At 37.0% G+C, this 21,528-nt stretch overlaps 1 protein-coding gene across 2 annotated transcripts in view; it reads right to left on the bottom strand.

Moving 5' to 3' along the window:
- The window catches only part of Yes1 (YES proto-oncogene 1, Src family tyrosine kinase), a 62,466-nt gene that overhangs the window by 22,467 nt on the left and 18,471 nt on the right, over positions 1-21,528 (bottom strand). For both annotated transcript variants that reach the window (XM_005077054.4, XM_013118378.3), the window contains exons 2-8: positions 12,935-13,207; positions 9,194-9,293; positions 5,738-5,836; positions 4,741-4,844; positions 4,494-4,643; positions 1,936-2,091; positions 1,553-1,732 (exon numbers count right to left, since the gene is read on the bottom strand). In XM_005077054.4, coding sequence (XP_005077111.1) covers positions 1,553-1,732; positions 1,936-2,091; positions 4,494-4,643; positions 4,741-4,844; positions 5,738-5,836; positions 9,194-9,293; positions 12,935-13,199 — 1,054 coding nt within the window. In that variant the 5' untranslated portion in view covers positions 13,200-13,207. The remainder of the gene's footprint in view (positions 1-1,552; positions 1,733-1,935; positions 2,092-4,493; positions 4,644-4,740; positions 4,845-5,737; positions 5,837-9,193; positions 9,294-12,934; positions 13,208-21,528) is intronic.

Genomic DNA, 21,528 nt, shown 5'->3' on the forward strand with positions numbered 1-21,528 from the left:
ATAGATAAGATTCCCAGTAATATCTGTGCCTTAGTGCTATGGGTACAAGTTTATCACTTTGATTCAATCTGTCTACTTTTTTACTACCCTAGCAATCCCATTTCCTTTAGTTAAACCTACTTTCAAAAGATTCAGTCTGTCTAATTTTCCCTTAAAGTCTCATAAGATCCTGTGGGATAGCTGGGCGTTGGTGGCGCACGCCTTTAATCCCAGCACTCGGGAGGCAGAGGCAGGCGGATCTCTGTGAGTTCGAGACCAGCCTGGACTACCAAGTGAGTTCCAGGACAGCCTCCAAAGCCACAGAGAAACCCTGTCTCGATAAAACCAAAAAAAAAAAAAAAAAAAAAAAAAAGATCCTGTGGGATAACTGGGAATAACCACTAGTCCATTAAAAAAAAAAAAATCACATCTCCTCTTTTCAAAGCCTACAGAAAAATCCTAAGTTACAAAGTACTATATGACAAAACTCTGTATGTATAAAAATAGAAGGCCTACAAGAGCGTTCAGTGGGTAAAGATGCCTGCTGCTAAGATTTAGTAACCTCCTGAGTTCAATCCCCAAGACCTAAGAAGACTCCTACAAGCTGTCCTTTGACACACGGCACCCATACATATATGCATGCAAAATACATAAATATAATTTTTAAAGGAGAAAAATGAATTCTGTGAGCTACATTAGCAACCTGCCTGCCAGGTATACTCACTGGTGCAATGGGGGCACGAATATTATGGGAGTAACCATCCATGTTCTGGTTGAACTTCATAAGATGGAACATATACCTGACAATGAGGCTAAGAACCTCTTGAGAGGTAAATCATGAACTCCATAGAAAATCTATAATTATTCTGTTAAACGAACAAAGCAATAAAAGGACTCCTAACAGCATACTGCAATACCCATAAAGAAGTGTTACCATTGAGCCTCATCAGAGAAACAACTTCTTGTAGTACATGAAGGATGTAAAGAAAGAAACAAATTCTGAGAGAATCACAACTGGACAATATGTAGAAAGTGAGAGACTTTAAAACACTGAGATATACATGGGCTCATACCCTAGTATGTCACACCTCTCTCCTCAAGGCTCAGGGATCTATGCAAGAGCCAGAGGTGGTAGATGATTTCACAATAACAGCATTTTCCAGACACAACCGGTCTGATGCATATGTGAACTCAAGAGAAGGACAAGTGGGCTCATAGTTCAACTCTTAACCAAGAACCTATTTGCAATTGATAGCTGCTGGGAAAGGGAAAATCAGTTTGGTTTTTTTTCCCCCCAACTGAGAGACAATGAGTGTATCAACCACACCCCAGGGAAGGCTGCATGCTCAGGAATGGCCAACACAAAATGAACTCCATGTTTTGTTTTTAATAATTTTGGGATTTTTCTCATAATTTTTTAAGAGAAAGCATATAAAATTGGGAGGCTGAGTGGGTATCTGGGAAAGAATATGACCAAAATATATTGTATGTTTTTTTTTTATCTAAGAAAGAACAGAAATGAAGTTGTTTAATTGCAACAGAACTGTGTAAAAGACAATTCATATGTACATACCTTTTGACATAAACTCAGTGACAATATAAATTGGCTCTTCAGAAACAACCGCATAAAGTGGAACAAGTTTATCATGTCTTAATTTTTTCATTATCTGAGCTTCTTGAAGGAAAGCTTCCGGCATCATTGTACCTGGCTTCAGTGTTTTGATTGCTACTTTTGTGGTTCCATTCCATGTTCCTAGGAAAATAATTTATTTTACTCTTTCAGTATTTCTGTATCTGAATCCGTATTTCAAGGGATTTTAGAACAAAATTCAATAAGCAATAAAAGTTATCCTACATAACTAAAAACATAGTGTAGCTATTTTATCATATTTTACTATTTTAATTTATGGTTCCACAATAACAAAATGAAGTAACAACAAACTTCATGTTTCTTACCCATCCACACTTCACCAAAGCATCCTTGACCTAGTTTAACCTCTAGGCGCAAAGATTCTCGAGGGATTTCCCAAGCATCTTTTGCTAGACCTTGAGTCTGGGGTTTCACAGTTGGACACACAGTTGTTAACTTGTGGCATAAACCATCAGCATGTTCTAGATAAATGAACAAGGTACAAGGGTACACTGTAAATAAATTACTTTCAAAGTTAAGACAATTCATGTGTGTGTATAAAATATATTACATATATATTACATAATTATATAAACATATGTGTACACACACACACACACACACACATGTTAGGCAGTTTTTGAAACAGGATCTCACTAGGTAGCTCTTGCCAGACTGGGATTCACTATGTAGACCAAGCTGGCTTGAACTCAGTAATTTATCTTCTTCTAGGATTAAAAGGGGGTATGCCACCATACCTAGCTTTTTTTTAAAAGCTTAAGTCATTCAATTAAAATCACAATCTCCTATCAGCTTTACTATAAAGCCACACATATAATAGGAAGCTTTCTATAAGAAAGATATTAAGTATATACAAGTAAAACACTTCAGATATTTTATGCTAATATTTATTGAATATATATGTTTATGTTATTGTGTCAATCAGTACTATATAAATTTTTCATAGAAATTGAGCTTAAGGGGCTGGAGAGATGGCTCAGCGGTTAAGAGCACTGACTGTTTTTCCAGAGGTCCTGAGTTCTATTCCCGGCAACCACATGGTGGCTCACAACCACCTTGAATGAGATCTGGTGCCCTCTGCTGGCATGTAGAAGATTGTATAAATAATAAAATAAAATAAAATATTTTTAAAAAAAAAGAAAAGAAAAAGAAAGAAATTGAGCTTGAAGAAGCTAGAGAACTGTCCCAAGGTATCAGCTAGTAAATGAGAGGATTCAAACACAGGTTTGTCTGCCTCCAAAATTCTATTTTTTGGCAGGTACATAGGGTGTCTGAAACAAGGTCTTGCTATATATTATACGTTGGACTTCAATTCAGATTCTTCCTGCCTTAGCCCCTTAAATGCTGGGATTACAGGCTTGCATCACAGGTTAAAGCTCCGCTTATATTCCCCCAGGGGGATGCATCATTAGTTGCTATTTCTAATAATCACTAATTTGTAAGACTGAAAATCAAGGAAGAAGTTGATATAAGGGATTGAATTTTTTTTTTTTTTTTTTTTTTTTTGGTTTTTACGAGACAGGGTTTCTCTGTATTGTTTTGGAGGCTGTTGGTCCAGCCCGGCCTTGAACTCACTGAGATCCGCCTGCCTCTGCCTCCCCAGTGCTGGGATTAAAGGTGTGCGCCACCACCGCCCGGCGGGATTGAATTTTAAATAAAGGAGACCTAAGGCAGCCAGTCCAGATCCTTAATAGCTTGGCTTGTATATACTGCTTACATAAAACTTCTCATTGTGAGATACATTTCCTTCCATTCTTACCAAGCAGCTACTCAAATTACACTAACAAGGGCAATTTACAAGTAATGCCAGCTTGGAAACATGTTCCATCAATGTCAAGCTTGCTGATTGCGACTTCACAGCTCAGTTTGCTGCTAGCTGTCACAGAAAAAGAATTGCCATGGAAACTTCCCCTCTTGTAGTACTAATTATTTAAAGACTTTCAGATATATTCACATATCCAATTGACAATGAAAAAATTAAGACACAAGACTTCAAAATACAATACTTTTCAAAGGTCTTTGAAAGACAAAAATGTTTATAGTTGGTATAGGTTCATTTTCTTGGATAAGAAATAGCATTTTCAAATTGGATTTTGTAAGGTTTATATTTTAGCTTCCATAAATAAATAAATTATAAAGATGAATAAATAAATAAATAAATCTTAAAAGAAAAAAGATTCAGCTTCTACAGAAGGAAATCAAAGACGATATATGAGAGTTTCTGACTCTATTCCTTTCCTTTTCTGCGGTGTTGGGGAGGGAACCTTGGCATATGTAAGTAAGTGCTTTACCACTGAGCTACAATCCTAGCTCTGAGATAACTATTTTATATTACAAGTTTAATTTTAGCTACTTAATATATATCATATTTGCTGTCATGTTTTATAATTTACTGCCACAATCTATTTACACATTATGATCTAGTACACCAAAGCAAACACTATGACAGTAAAGCATAATGATTCCAATTATAGTCTGATATGAACATGTTATCTAACAGCCCAATTCGTGGTCCTGCTATGCTGCCTGGACCACATGTGACTCTTGTTCCTCATTTTGAAACTAGAGCACAGTGCAAGCAAGACTGTTCAGCTGTTACTTGGGGACAAGCCTGACAGCTTAAGTTTTATCTCCAAGTCCCACATGGTATCAGTCTCTAAGTTGTTTCCTGACCTTCACACATGTACCACAGCATGCATGTGGACACACATGTTCACATGCACAAACACTAAATAAAAATTTCAAAAAAAAAATCCAATCCAAAACACCATCATCTACTGGGGACTTTAAGAGTGATAAAGAGTTTGTTCTCACAAAATAAGAGCGTAAGGGATTAATTCCTACCTGTGAAGTGCTCACCTACCTGTGTAGTGCTTCACCAGTTTCTGCAGAGTATCAAACTGAGCTCTGGTTGTGATGTAGTATCCACCATTGTCAAGTTTCCTGATTTTGTAATGCTTCACATTGTCACCCCTTACCTCATCCCAATCACGAATTGAGAGAGAATAAGCACCTGGGATGGGGGCGGGAGGAGAGAAACATGTTCACTCCAACTTCCTCAAACTTCCAGCCTAAAACATGTTATGCACATATTAATACAATATTCATACCTTTAGTGGTTTCACTTTCTCTTACTAAGAATATACCTCGTTGATTCCCAGGATTCAGAAGTAATCTTTCGGCATCTTTTCTACCCATTTTGCCAAAATACCATCTGAAAAAAATTAACGATGTTTTGAGTTAAAAACATATGAAGGTCAGAAAAAATTACACACATGTATCAATAAGAATGGAGTATGGCCGGGCGGTGGTGGCGCACGCCTTTGATCCCAGCACTCGGGAGGATCTCTGTGAGTTCGAGGCCTGACTGGTCCGACAGCCTCCAAAACAATACAGAGAAACCCTGTCTCGTAAAAACCAAAAAAAAAAAAAAAAAATTCAATCCCTTATATCAACTTCTTCCTTGATTTTCAGTCTTAGAAATTAATGATTATTAGAAATAGCAACTAATGATGCATCCCCCTGGGGGAATAGGGGTGTTAAGTTAAAAGCCAAAGTTCTTGTATGCATCACATGTGAGAGAACACAAACTGTGGGAACCAAGTATGATCACCTGTATTCAGTAAGATGCAAGTAGATGATACCAAGATTATAGGGAACTCCAAATTTGGGTGAATTTGATTTAATAAAGCTTAGTGAGAAAAAAATGACAGTCACTGCTGTGGGAAAGTTCACAGAAAACTGAAGATAAAGAACTAAACAAAGAATAATGAAAGTGATAGCAGAAAAAGAATACGGTTATGATCATTTGTATCAGTAAAAACAAATAAGCATTGCAAATGTATGCTATGTGCAAGGAAAGGAATAGACAGTCATGGAGTGCAAAAAACAGGCAGAAAAACAAAAGAAAGAGACTAATGTAGATTTACTTACTGTCTCTGAGCAGACACATATTAATTATTAATTCTCAAAACAGCATTTATTAATATGATGCATTAGTTGTAATAAGACTGGTATATAACTGTGTGTAAGGTTGTGGTTAAGTAGAATGTGCATTAAAACATTTTAAAAGCCAAAATAATTAATAATATATGAAGTAACACATACTCTTCTGCCTGAATGGAATCTGCAGGTGCTACATAATTGCTAGGGATATAACCATTCTTTCCGGTAGCAATTGATCTTGCTTCCCACCAGTCTCCTTCCCTGCAACACACACACACAAAAAAAAACCAACAATCACTATAACATAGGAGCTTACCCAAGGAGTAATTCTTATCTCAAGCAAAGAACAGGAACCACTTTCATTTTTAATATGGATTTTTTTATGGATTAATCAGACAAAGAGCTGAACTCAAGAGAACAGTATTTTTAAAAGGTTATTAGATGAATTAACGGAATTAAGACCACACAAAAACATAACTGTACCTATCTGTTCTAGACCAACAATAATAACAGAAAAACCCTAAATACTGCACAGTTGAATTCTACTTACCTTTTCGTGTTAATTCTTTCAATTAAAGCTAATAAATTGTGTTGAATAAAGAAATTTATTTTAAGTAAATTTTAAATAAAAACTTAGAAGTGTGAGACTTTTATTTCTATGCCATATACACCTCTCACATTTAAAGGACAACATTTAAGGGTTTTAATATACTCAGAGTTGTACAGTCATCAAAATAATACATTTTAGAACATTCTGCCCCCAGAAAAGCCCTGGGCTGGCAAGATAGCTCAGCAGGTGAAGGCACTTGCCACCCATGGCCTAAATTCAATCCCTAGAGTCAGTGTCAACGAGCCCAGTTGTCCTCTGGGCTCCATGTATATGCCTCCACACACACCATACATATACTAATAAATAAAGAATGAAAATAAAGTTAGAAAGATACAAAGCCTATGCCTACTTGTCACTCCCACTCCCTCACATTTTCTCTAATCTCTATGGATATGCTTAATGTGGGAGATGGAGCCATTTATGAAGTCTTTTGTCACTGCCTTCTTAGAATAATATTATTAAGGTTCACTCATATTTTAGCTTATGTCATGTTAATTTGTTGTTGTTACCAAACGTTTCTTAATAGCATATAAAATTGTAACACTTTTAAAAGTCCCTTTAGGAATAAAATCAAAGCCCATAGTATTCTTATAAGCCACAAACTTAACAATGAGTAATAACAATCCAAAGTTGAATTTCTAGAGCTGGTGAAATGGTTTATCGGGTAAAGGCACTTGCTGCCAAAGTCTAACAACCTGAGTGCTCCCCAGTCCTATTGGGGATGGGGGGGGTGGGTGGGCAGAGAACCTATTTCCGAAAGTTGTCCTCTGACATGTCCACATATGTACCACAGTACATGTACATGTTCACAGTGTGTGTGTTTCTCTTACCATAAGCAAAAAATTCGTCTGTCTTTTCCTTATGATAAGTAAAACTATTTATTTAAAAAAGCTGAATTCCTAGTGGTGGTAGCATAAGCCTATGATCCAGTACCTAGGAGGTGGGGGCAGAACAGTGAGTTCCAAGTCAGACTGGGTCATATAGCAGGACCCTGATTCAAACAAAACAAACATTCATGTTTTTAAAATGTTATTCAGAACCGGGTATAAAAATTATCAGCAAGACTAATATAATTCAAAACATGAAAGAATTGTATATTGTTTAGAATATATTAACCTTGATTTTCCAAAATTCCTATGAAAAGTATCTCTAATAATATATAAAAAGATATGTGATTCACTACTTAAGAGTACATGTTCAAACTGAAGTTTTTATAAATGTTCAAAGTGAATTTATTCTCTAAAAAATGAATTAGGTAAGCTTTTTGGTATTTTAACTATTTGCAAAAGGATACTTTGATTAGTGGTATCCTAGAATACATTAAATCCTCTCTCTCTCTCTCTCTGTCTCTCTCTCTCTCTCTCTCTCACACACACACACACACACACACCCTGTATCACAAAGTCTTACTGTGTAGACCTGGCTGGTCTAGAACCTGTGGTTATCTTTCCTTAAACTAAAACTTTGTTTTTGGCCCTCCTAAGCATTCCTTGTGTCATTCACTGAGTGTTACTAAGTGTAAGACAAACAGCAGTCCTTAAGCCCAAGAACTGACTCTAGGGCAGGGATGGCAGTTTCAATGGTAATAACAACACTCTGACACTTTGGATTTGATGAATCTTAGTCATGCACACAGGAGAATTTTATCAATATCTCTGGTGTGTACCCAGGTGACAGTAGTCATACTCTCACTCTGACTGTGACAATCAAAAATATCTCTAAACACTGCTAAATACTTTCTGTGTGATTCTGCCCCAAACTGAGAACCACGGGTTTAAAAGAATGACAAGTCAAATTAAAACTGTAATTTACAATGTGATGACAACCATGACTGAGATTTGTAGAGCAATGAAACACTTTATAGAGTAGGGTGTGAGAACTGAGTCAGGCAATAGAGGAACCGCTGAAAGGGACATAGGAAATATCTTTCAAAGGATGAGGAGGTTAACTACAGAGGGGAAAGAAACAAAGAAGGGATCAAGTGTAGCTTAGTGACAGAGCACAAGCCTCATATGCTTGAGGCTCAGGATTCTATCCCCATCTCAAACAAACACCCCACTCACCCCACAAAAAAAAAAAAAAAAGAAAGAAAAGAAATAGACCAAAAGTCGTTCCAGAAAAAGAAATAGTATGTGTGAATGCATGAAGAGGGCGAGAAACTACTGTACTCAAAACATTGCAGGTACTTCTAAAGAAAGGATAGAAACACACGGCAAAGTCTTGATGGATGGTGATGATTGTTGTTGTTGCTCTTTTTTAAATCTTCATAGCCATAGTTAGCTATTGAAGGATTGTAAGGCAGAGAAACACAATCACAATTTTCTGGAACAATAAAAGGTAATAGATGGTAAAACAGAGATGGAGGTAAACATGACTAGAAGCAAAGAAGACCATAAGTACATGCTTTGAGAAGTTACAAAGTGGTTGTTATGCTTGCTAATGAAATTATAAAATCTGCTGCATGACAAGCATCAAATTTTCTATGGCAGACCACTAAATGACAAAGTCTAAGAGTAACAAGAAAAACACAATTTGGTAAGTTTCAGAGTACAAGGGTTCCATATCCTCCCTCCCCCTCCCCCCCATCCCCCAACAACTAAGGTTTTAAAGTCATCTGGTATTTATATAAATACAGATTTTACTTCTTAAAAAATCTCTTTATAAGGGGCATCATTTTGGAGACAGGAACTTGGTAAGTATGACCTAGAACTCACTATATGACCTAGGGTAGCCTCAAACTTGAAATCTTGTTGTCTTAGCCTCTCTAGTGCTGGGATTACAGGTATGTACCACCACACTTAGAATTCTTTCTAGTTACAGACTAACTCTATAAGCACAATTTTCAAAAGTAGTAACTTCTACTTGTAGCAATATATTATCCAATGTGTCTCAAGCAACCCAAGGACAAAGACCCACACCCCTCTACTCTTATCTCCACATCATCAACTCCATCAGTGGTTAAATGTAGAGACCACACTCCTCTCTTACAAAATATACACAAAACTTACGTATTGTTAATTATTTGAAATCTTTCACCCTTCTTAAAGGAAAGGTCTTCTGTAGTTCTAGCTTCATAATCATATAAGGCCACAAATATTGTAACACCACCTGGCACAGGAAAAAGAGATCAAGGTAAATGATATACACCTGAATGCATGAAAGAAATAAACAATTATTGCTAGTAAAGTTTAGGCTCAGTTTCCTCCTTGCTCTAGTATTTATTTTTTAGAAGCTGGGTTTTGATAAGGTGTTCTAAGGCTTCCTGTGAAACCATTTTACTGTATAAATTTTAAAATTCTATAACTCTGAAGTAAATGCAATTTCACTTCTGAAGCAACATGTTTGGCTTGAAAAGGTAGCCACATTGCAGATCATTTCTTTGGAGGGAAAGCACACAGACTACTGACACCTGTCTTCATGAAGGCATTTCTTTCCTTCTATAACCATTAACAGCAATCATTAAGGTTTACTTCAGGTTCACTTTATACATGAAAATGCCATATTTGTCTTAAAGTTAAGAGCATAGCTAAGATAAATATTTGGTATAAATTCAAAAACTAGTTGTGACATCTAGCAATGTGTGAACATAGTTAAAGAATAAACATATTTCATATCTAATCTAGTCATATAAATACAATAAAAATCATAAATGCAATAAAAATGACACTGTAGTGTTTAAAATACTTAAAAGCAGGTATTCTAGTTTTAAAAACCTATTATATCACTTTTAAAGATGTATATATTTATCAAGTATAATAAAATATTTGGAAACAGGTATAAATTATGAAATGGCTAAATCAAGTTGCGTTACTTATCTTTTTTCTTTTAACAAGAAACTTAACATCTACTTTTACCAATTTTCAATACAATTTGTTGTTACTAAGCAGAGTCACAAGGTTGTACAATGAAATTCTTGAACTTATTCTTACTGAAAATTTGTATCTTTTTACCAACTTTTTTTCTGAGACGGGTGCAAGAAGATCAAATCCTTAGCCTTCTACATGCAAGATCAGTGTAGCCCTGAGCTATACTGGTCTTGGATGAACATATTCTTTTTGAGACAAGGCCTCATTCTGTGGACCAGGCTGGCATTCAACTCATAGAGATCTGCCTGTCTCTGCCTCCTGAGTGCTGGGATTAAAGATGTGTACCAATCCATCTGGCTGACCAATTTAGTCTTAACTCAATTATGTATAAACTCTATCTAGTATAGTTCAATTGGTTTGCTTGCCATCCATTATTAGTTTACATTCATTAGAATTTTTATAAATGAGAGAGCGAAAAGGCAAGTAGCAAAACTACAAATGAGTTATAAATACAAATACTGTGGCATGCAAAATGCATGGAAATGACATGAAAAATAAAACTTAAATACAAAGTGGTAGAAATACTACTCTAAATACAAAGTAGTAGAAAAGCAAAAGTATAAGAACACATTCATACATAGCATCAGCTCACTCAGCTAGTTTCTCCTCTAGGAGAAGAAACTTACTTGACATCTCTGCTTCAATACCTAGTAGACATTCAAATTTTATTATAAACAAATGAAGCTCTTGAGTTTTCTTTTTGAATGTATTTGCCCAAGTCAGTTTTCTCTAAGCAAAGGGGATTATGATGCAGTAGGGACTATTAGTTCCAGCTCTAAACAGATGATTTACCTACTTCCCACTTCTACTGTGGCCACTTCTCACTAGGAATGCTAGCATTAGAAACTGCCTTCCTAACCTGCTTCTACTCTGCTTGACTATCATCCATTCTTTACACAGCTTCTAGAGCGAGTCTTAATTACTTTTCAAAATTTATTTTTAGTTACGTGCATGTGTACATGAGTGTAAGCCATATATGTGCAAGTGGCTGAGGAGGACAGAAGAGGGTGCTGTGCTGGAGTCAGAGATAGTTTTGAGCTGCCTGATATGGATGCTTGGAACCAAACTCAGGTCCTCTGGGAGAGAATCGAGTGCTCTGAACTGCTGAGCCATCTCTACAGTCTCTAGAGTATTTTATAAGAGGAAACCCAACAAGCAAAATTCTTTCCTTAAATCTCAAAGCTTCTTTCTAGCTTTGAATAACACCCAAATCCTTACCTACAGTCTATGGTACTAAGTAATTATAGTGTCCTGCCCAACACTCTAGTCCGGTACAATTCTCCCATTTGTGTTCATTGGTCTTCAAAAGTTCCAAATGTATTTATACTTCTTGAACTTTGTGTTTGCTAATTTTGTTATTTTGCTCATTTTCCCCCTAGCACTACAAATAGGTCATATCAATCAAGAATCAGTTCAAATGATTCCTTCCCAAGGTGCCAACTACAGGGGCTTCACCAATCGTCTTGTTTTTACCTTTACAATACTTAAACACTACTGTTAGCGGTTCAGAAGCGTTGTTTATGTTTCTTACCTCTCTAATCTGCCCCCCCTTTTAGGCTATTAAATGAATACTCAAAGAATGGAATATTTCAAATAGTAGCTTTAAGTATTGGGAGTGGATCTAGGAAGAGTTGGGGTAGGATTGTGGATGATAAAAAGGATCAAAATACATTGTATGAATGCATGATGAAATTCACAATGAATAAAAATACAGCATTATTAAAAATTGCTTTAAGTAACTAAAGAAATGTCTTTTTGTGTCAACATTTACTCTAGCCATTCTTAATTACTACCTTTCCCAAGTAATTTCAAGGCTTTTGCGTTAACTATCAGAAATAGCACCATGATCACTGGTTGGCTGAAATTAGAATTGTAATCAACTGTGATGTCTACTAATCTCCAAATGCTATCTAATAAGGTTAGTATATTGCAGTCCTACTGGTCAAGAAGTGAGGAGATTGAGGAAGACAAATGTACATATAGTCCATGCTTGTAGAAGAGATTTCCTCTTTTTGCCCCCATTGATTATGATTAGGGACATGAGCCAATCCATTTGTCCTTGGTACCTGCTTATACCAAGGCTAAAGTGGGCACTCCAAAGATTAAAGGAAAGAGATGAAGTTAACTCCATGCTTTGCTGACATCATGGAACTCTCATATCAGGGAATCCTAGAGCTCACTCTTTTCTAAGCCAGCTGTGCTTTGTTATGTGGGACGTTGCACAAAAGAGTTTATTTTCTTTCTTTTTAAAATCTACACTTTAAAGGCTACCTGATTCCATGGCAAGATTGTCAACTATCACTTCTTGCCATCCTCTGGAAGGAAGTGACAATGTAATAAATGGAGTTCTGGACTAGGATACTAAATCTGTTACTTATCAACTGTGACTCTGGAGGAAAACTATCTGAACTCTGAGCATCAAGATTTTCCTTTTTAAAATCAGTACCGGGACAGTAAGATGGCTTAGCTTAATAAAGGTTGCTTGCTGCCAACACTGATGACTTCAGTGGAAGGAGAGAACTGACTCCTACAAACTGCCCTCTGACATCCACATGTACACTATCAGGAATGTAAGAACACATACACAAAATAAATAAATGCAATAAACTGAGCATCAATAGAAACTGTGCTATTGTTACTAAACTGACATATAATTAACATTTATTAAATAAATAATACAGCACTTTACAGTCCTAAAGAGCTAACAAATTGCTGGGGTAGAAAAAGAAGGATATTTTTAAATCTGCCCTTTGTTACAGACTTTACTTGCTCATACAATTTTTTGAGAAATATGCTAGTAAGAAAATTTTCCTAGCAGTGACCAGACCTGAAGTATGTAAAGTCCAAGGTTGTATTTTCTGCAACTGTCCATTTAAATCTCACCTGTTAAACCTGTAGGATATGAGCTTGGCACCACTGAAAATGAGGAAGATGTTCCTCCAAAAGGAGTCACCCCGGAGGATCCTCCAAATGGTGTCATGGAAAGACTGTTAAAATTGACAGATGATCCCTTTGTGGAAGAGGTTGAGGCAGCTGTAGTATGTTCTGTTCCATAATGACTGGCACTTGTGCTTACAGGCTCCGGAGGGTTTTCCGGTGTATATTTAATGGCTGGACTTTTGTTTTCTTTACTTTTAATGCAGCCCATTATCAAATCTGCAGAGGCAATAAGGCAAGTATTTGAGAATTAGTTAACATACAAGGAACTTCAAAAAGATACAATTGAGCCTGTCAGCAGTTATGCACACCTTTAATCCTAGCACACCAAAGGCAGAGGCAGGCAAATATCTGTGAGTTTAAGGCCAACCTGCTCTACAGAGCTAGTTCCAGGACAGCCAGGGCTACACAAACAAACCCTGTCCTGAAAAACAAAAGAAAACAAGCAAACAAACATGAAAGAGCAATTAACAAGAACATGTGTTCAACCTCCCAGCCAACACAAACTTTAAGAGTTACCTTTTTTGATTATCACTTTGGAAAATTCTACCTCAATACTTAAGGCTGAATTTTATCCCAAAATTAAAAATACCCGCAAAATATTAAAATGTATAAATATTAGTATGACAAATTTACAAAATTATCTAAATACAAAGCCTAAGTATTAAGGAAATAGTAAAGTCTGAAAAAATAGCAGCCATATCAAAGTGACTATGAAAGAAAACACTATTTCAATTCTGATAGTAGGCTGATGGTGAAATGTCCTATCAGCTCAAAAAAAGGTTACTGTAATGACTGACCACTCATTTCCTCTGGCAGTTTCCTTAATCGCTTTCCTACCTTCTTCATGCAGTATGACTTCAACTAGGTGGTTAATTACCTCCTAAGATACTCCTCTAACTCCACATCTGCTGTGGGATATTTGTACACTGTGTGAGGATGTGTCCCTGTGATTGGTTTGATAAAAAGCTGAACAGCCAATAGTTAGGCAGAAAAGGTTAGGTGGGACTTCTGGGCAGGAACAGGAACTCAGGCAATGAATCTAGTCATGCAGTATTAGCCAGTAGACACTGAGGAAGTCGGATGTAGAGAATGGAGGAGAGGTATAAGAGGCACGTGGGTGAACCTAATAGGAATGGGTTGTTATGAGAGCTAGTGAGAGCTTATGAGAGCTAAGGCCAAGTTTTCATAATGTCTCCTGTCCATTCTACTTTTTATATACCTCTCATTTTCCTCCTCTTTCAAGCCCATCCACTTACCATTTTCAATAATAGGACAGATCACCACTGTCAATCCAATTCCATCCGCACCCTGAACTGACACATAGAAGCCCCTACTGCTCTCCATCTAATTTTAAAAGTCAGAAATGTTTTAAAGTAACTGTCAGATGTAAACAAGAGTTAAAAAGACATTTAGCAGGGCAGTGGTGGCGCCCACCTTTAATTCCAGCACTTGGGAGGCAGTAGCAGGCAGGCTCTATGAAATTAGTGAACAATACCCATATCAGAAGAGCAATAGAGGAAGACACCTAACTTATTTAAAATGAAAATTAGGGAAATCCAACCTCTCAGATACTATCACAGTTTTTACATAAAATGCCTCCTTCCCCAGTTAACTGAGGTATAATTTAAATACATTCAAATGCACCTATTTGCATGAGAGGTTCAACTGTATTTGAGCAAATGCAAAACTTTACAACCAACACTGAGGGACCAAAAATTAAAATTAATAAAAGTTAAAAAACTTGGGTCCTAAATCTATACAGAGAAAGGGAACTTGTAATGGAAAAGGAAACTCTTTAAATCAGAAGTGCCATGGCTAGTGCCTGAGACCCTGCTCTCAGAGAAGGGGAGGTAACTGTCTACCACTTCTTCTAACATCCCCTGCCAGCTGTAAAGATTCCCAGGCCCAGGGGATAGCTGGCAAACCCTGTGACCTCCCATAACCCTGCAAGCCCATGTCTTGTCTTATCTTACCCAAATGTATCTTGCTTAAAATATATAGTTACTGCTTTACTCTGTACTTTGTATGACCTTAAGTAACCAAGGAAAATGAAATTTGTGGCCTTCAACCTTATGGTCTGCCCCTTTAAAAACTTCTCCTTTTGGCTGGTGGGCATCTCATTTCCTCCACCATGGAAAGAGATCTGGCTAGCCAGTTGAACAATAAATGGAACCTTTTGCTTTTACATCAGAGTGTCGATTCCTTGGGTTAGTCTCTGGGATTCTGCAAGCCTGGCATAAACAATACAATGCTTTTTTTAACATCACTTCCTCAGACAATTCCCAACCACAGCCCTAGGTAACCACTAATCAGTTGCCTCTAATTAAAAATTCATCTTTTCTAATGTTTCAGATAGAAAGAATCACAAAAGCAGTCTTTTGTATCTTTTAAAAATTAAATACTGTATATCTGTGATAGCTCTACAATCTCCAAGCTATAATTAGCTTACTAATTTTTATTGACATTTTCTTGTTAAATGAGTTACTTATTCCAGTTTTGTGCTATAAACATTCCGGCAAATCTTTGAGTTATTTTTCTCCCCAGTCTCAGTAACAGCTAGGAATGGAACTGATTGGTCACATGAGAATTAAAGACGCCTTTGCTCTATGAAGCTATTTATCTATTTTTTATATAATCTGCTCTACTATAAACCTTCCCAAATAGTCATGTGAATTCCAGATGAGTTACATATATAACACTTCTTTCTTTGTCAAAAGCCATGATACATGCCAGGTGTGGTTGTGCACACCTTTAATCCCAGCACTTGTGAGACAGAGGCTGGCAGATCTCAGAGAGTTCAAAGCCAGTCTGGTCTACAAAGCGAGTTCCAGGACAACCAGAGCTGCTACACAGAAAAACCCTGTCTTGAAAAACTAAAGGGGGGGGGGGGCTGGATATCTGGATAGATCTAAGCATCAATATAGCTACCATTTCACTCTATTTAGAAGCTTTACAACTGGCGTCTACTGCTATCAAAAGGAAGCCAACAATACAAAATGCATCTGGATGAGTTGATGATAAACCACTAAATGACTTATCTAGTGATTTAACCTAATGATTAAAACCATTAGAACTTAAATCACCGAGTTCTAGTTTAGTGGTAAAAATAGTGGTCAGGACCTGAGTAACTACTAAACAATCTTACCACTATCTAATTTGCCTCATTAGAGATTTTCTTTTGTTTTGTTTTTGTTTTTGTTTTTTTTTGCAGTAGACAACAGTTAATATAGAGGCTCACAACTAGTCAAAGTGCAGAGAATAACTGGCCATAGAGTGTTTAGTCCCACGGGGGGGGGGTAATCTATCTATATTACTCCCCTCTATGCAAGGATATCAAGGAAGAGGGGGATTGGAAAAACTAAGAGCTGGAGGCTGGAAAGGGCTGCTGTGATTGTGTTTTCTAGACATGACTGGGTCATTGATAACAGGGACTACAGCAGCTGTAGATGCCTGCACATGACCAAGAGAGGAAATTCCAGCATTGATGGGGATCCGTTTATGATTTTCCTTCCCTTAGCTGAGAGCTATTGGCAATTGATTGTGAGCCAACTCACACTGTAAGTGGGAGTCAGTTTTCTTCAGGTATGTGGCCTCTAGTAGCCTGCCAATGTTCCCAATGGATGGCCCTACACACAAGTACATTGGAACAGCTCTTCTCTTATTGGGCTCAATGGATGATAAATGGGAGGGGGGGTAGGCATACAAAGTTGAAAGAGAGATTCAAGGTACCCAGGAGTCAATATGATCAAACATGATATATATATTCAAAACTCTGAAAGAAAGCCGGCCGGTGGTAACACACGCCTTTGGTCCCAGCACTTGGGAGGCAGAGACAGGCGGATCTCTGTGAGTTCGAGACCAGCCTGGTCTACAAAGCTATACAGAGAAACCCTGTCTTGAAATCTCCCTGCCCCCCAAAAAATTATAGATTCCCTTTGGGGCTGGAGAGATGGTTCAGTGGTTAAGAGCACTGACTGTTCTTCCAAAGGACCCAGGTTCAATTCCCAGTACCCACATGGCAGCTCACAACTGTCTGTAACTCTAAGATCTGACACTCTCACACAGGCACACATGCAGGCAAGACACCAACACAAATAAAATAAAATAATAAAAAAATTTTAAACTCTGAAAGAATAGATCATTTAAAAAAAAATCTGTCTTGTTTCAAAATCCTGTAAGAAATAAAGTTGTGGCAGTACTAAGAAATGTTTCTGGGTACTGAAATGGCCAAGCACTTGTTTTTAAATCTCTAGCCCCTTAATACTACCCACCTTCCAACATTTATTCCAGCAATTCAACTTCCTGGTTTCTCAGTTTTACTTAAAATATAACCAAAATATTTTTATTGCTTGCTATTTCCATTAATTTAAAATTTGAGGGCCCTGCCCATCAATTCTCTCCCTAGCACCCCACAGGTCTTCCTGGAAACCAGACCCTTGATGTGGCATTCCAGGGTAACTTCCCTATTACCTGCTTATTTTCAATAAAACGGTCTTGGGGTTGAGAGAAAGACCAGTAAGTTCTTATCTGAGAAAATCTGGAGGCAGAGACACATAGTCTTGTAAGGGGAGACCATGGGGTGTGGAAAAGCCATGGACAAGGAAGAAAAGACATTTTCTTAAAACCCTAAGTAATAAAAAAAAAAAAAAAAAACCTAAGTAATTCAGGCTGGAAGTACCACATAAGGATAGGAAGAGAAGCAATGAAGCCAGATACCTCTAATAAAGATGCTGAATTTTGGGCTGGGGATGTAACTCACTTTGTTAAGATGGCTTTCCTTGCACGCCCCAGCCCTGCATTTGACACCACAAAATACCAGGTATGGTGGTATACACCTATAATCCCAGCGTTTAGGAGGAGATAGAAGAAGATCAAAATTTCAAAGTAATTCTCAGCTACACAGTGAGTTAAAGGCCAGCCCAGCTTACATAAGACCCCATCTCAAAAGGTCTTTATGTGTTCATTTAAACTTTTAAAAGAAAATCAATGAACTGTAATTTAGTTCTAAGGAATTTTACAGAACAACTAACTTAATCATGTTTCTTCTAGACTCAGACAGCAAAAGTTTTAAAATACTTTTCTGACATCAATTCTACAGTTTCTCAACTTTATAAATATCAGAATCTCCTTACCATGCTGGGCATGGTAGCACATGTCTTTAATCCCAGCACTGGGGAAAAGAAGCAGGTGGATTTCTGAGTTCCAGACCAGCCAGGGTTATATAGTGAAGCCCTATCTCAAAAAAATAAATAAAATAATTCGTTTAAAGAATTCACATATTAGAACCTGCTTTGTAACACTGTTATTATCATGGTATACAGTATGTTAAATCTAATCTCAACACTCAGGAGGCAGGCAGATCTCTGTGAGTTTGAGGTCAGTCAAGTCTACAGAGCGAGTTCAAAGACAGGCTCCAAAGCTACACAGAGAAACCCTGTCTCAAAAAAAATAGTATTTTTACATGATGATAGTAATTTTTATCTCCCAAATTTTATTTCCCACACAATCCTAACCTGTAACTAGGAGGAGTCGACATAGCTGGTATATTACATGAGGAACCTGGAGCTGAGGAAAGCTGTCCTCTTCAAGATGTGGCTGAGTGGAACCCAGGTCTTCTGCCTTCTAAACTACATGTTTTCCCACTATTTACACACCCTCTAGGGGAAGCCTTGTGCACATTTCATGTTCATAGATAAGGTATTAAATATTAGCTCTCTATAAAACTTTATAACTAAGGTAATTTTATTGGCAGCTAGCTTCACTATTCAAACCACCTCTCACCAGTAATAGTAGTAGTAATAGAAACTACAAACTCTCAGACTTAACACTTTTGAACTTTTAAAAAGGATTTAAATGTACATTCTTTCCAATTTTAGCAAGTTAACTAACTGTGACATCAGATGTTGTAACCAGCTAGAGGATAAAGTTGTAGTTTGGCATTTTGCCCAGATGGCTCCAGTTTACAACAAAGTTCTAAATCTTTAAGAAAGCCTTCAGAAGGGTAATGATTAGGTAGAGTATGTGCCTAACCTGTGTAAAACAATGGGTTCAGTCTCCAGTATTGTTAAAAAAAAAAACCCTACAGAGATTAATTTATAAACTTACTTTTAAAAGATATAAAGCAAGCATCTCTATTAGTCAAGCAATTTAATGGGTTATAAATAGTCAATGATTTTTCTCTGGTTTCATTTTAAAACCTTCTTTAGAACAAAGCACAAAGGGCAGGAAGGACCATAAAACAGAAAACATGAGGAGAGAGGAGGAAGTGGCAGACTACTATGGGGTGTGTACTGTCTACTAAAAGCAAACAAAGAACTTAACTTTCCAAGAGTCAAAGAACAGAAAATGTGATCTACAGAAAACTGAGTTTGCAGGACTTACTCTGGGAACAAGCTCCTCCCCTCACCACATACTTTATATACACAAACAACTGACCTTGAAGAAATAAGCTTTCATATGCTAAGTGCCTAGAGCTTCCTGGTTTCTTTTCAGATTTTCCTGCCTCCACTTACCATGCACTGAGATTCAGGACAACGCCACCATGCCCAGCTCATGGCTTCTTCAATGAATCTTTGATAGACTGCCATGAGAAGGACCTAACCTGATATATAATATCCAAAAAATTATAAATCATTCATAATTTATTTTCTGCTGTGGGATATTAAGTTTTGCAAAGTTTCAAGTTAATGTAGAGCCTCAAGAGTTAAAAATTTTACAATTGTTCTGCTAACGGAACAAAGCAATAAAAATGACTCTTAATGACATTCTGCTATACCCACAGGTCTATGTCACCAGAGACGCTTTCTTCTACAATAGATGAAAACTAATGTAGAGACCCACAACTAGACAATATGCAGAGAGTGAGAGACCTTGGAACACTGAGTCTTAAATGGGATGTCTGTCCCCTTGAGGCTCGGGGAACTATGCAGAAAAGGAGGCAGAAAGAATGTAAGAGCCAGAGGGGATGAATGACCAAGGAAAACAGTATCTTCCAGACACAACAGGACTGATGCACATATGAACTCAGAGAATGTAGCAGCATGTGAAGGGCCTTCACAGGTCTAATCCAGACAAGACCCAGTGTTGAGAAGGGGAAGTAGATATTAGCACCCATTCCTAACCAAGAAGACAATCTCCAATTGACAACTGCTCGAAAAGGAAAAATTAGTGTTGATATACAAACCACAGCCTAGTAGTAGATGGGCAACAAAAACAAACTGAGAGGTAATTTTGGTCATCTTTTGTTGTTTCATTTGGGTGTTTATTGCCATATTGGTCATTTGTTAGTATATTATGGTTTCTGATCTTGCATTTTATGTTTTTATGTGTGTGTGTGTTTCTTGTTCTCTTTGTTTTTGTTGCTGCTTATTCATTTTGTTTTATTCTTATTTGCTTGTTTTGTTTTTTTTTTTTTACCTATTTTTGTGAAAGAGAGAAAAAGAAGACATGGAGTTGGAAGGGTGGTAAAGTGGAGAGGATATGGGATGGGAAACCGAGATTAGAATATATTGTATAAAATATTTTCAATTAAAAAAGAAAATGAATACATTTAAAACAAGCATGTGTGTGTATGTAAGGGGAGCGGGTGGCACAGACCTTTAATCCAGCACTAGGGAGGCAGAGGCAGAAGGATCTCTGAGTTCTAGACCAGCATGGCCTACAGAGTTACAGGACAGCCAAGGCTACACAAAGAAACCCTGTTTTGGGAAAAACAACAACAACAAAAACTTAAAACAAGTGTTCTCCAATTGACAACTATGGGGACAAAGTTAATTACTGTCAGTAAGATTTCAATCATTAGAAACAATTTATTATACTTCTGGTTATCAGTCCATCAGATTTATCCCATTTTTGAGAATTTAAGCTTCTTTGACATCTATGAAAACATTTAAAAAATAAACTTTTTAAAAAAACTTTATTTAAAACAAAGCTTTGCAAATAAAACATTACCTATCAAAATTAACCAAACCCATAGTCTATACAACTTAATCAACTTAGTCAGTTAGAATTGACATTTGAAACAGAAGCTGTGAAACTTCCCACTAAAATTTACGTTTTCAGCATCAAATATATTTTATGCACTTATCTACCATCAAAACCAAAGTCTATAACAGAATTAGAATTATAAAAACAATCAGCTTTATACCCATCCACAATTCATATCTAGTACCTATATTCAGTCCTGCATTCCCTTATATTTAGCTTTCCTTGTTTGCTCTTCTTCATATTGTACTGTACCTACATGTACAACTGTTTACATTTATACATGTATTATTAACAGAAAGGTTACTGAGGCAGGAGGATCTTAGGTTAGCCTGGGCTACATGGGATGACCCTATTTTGGGGGGGGGGTGTTTCAGGCCAGTGTTTCTCTGTGTAGCCCGGGCTGTTCTGGAACTTGCTATGTAGACTAGGCTGGCCTTGAATTCAGAGATCCACCAGCCTCTGCCTCCCAAGTGCTGGGACTAAATATATGCTCCACCTTTAGAGTTTTGAAGTCTCTTGATGTTTTAATAGCTAAGCATGTTAAAAGATGT

This window comes from Mesocricetus auratus, unplaced genomic scaffold (assembly GCF_017639785.1).
Source record: "Mesocricetus auratus isolate SY011 unplaced genomic scaffold, BCM_Maur_2.0 Super-Scaffold_100010, whole genome shotgun sequence".
Taxonomy (NCBI): Eukaryota; Metazoa; Chordata; class Mammalia; order Rodentia; family Cricetidae; genus Mesocricetus; species Mesocricetus auratus.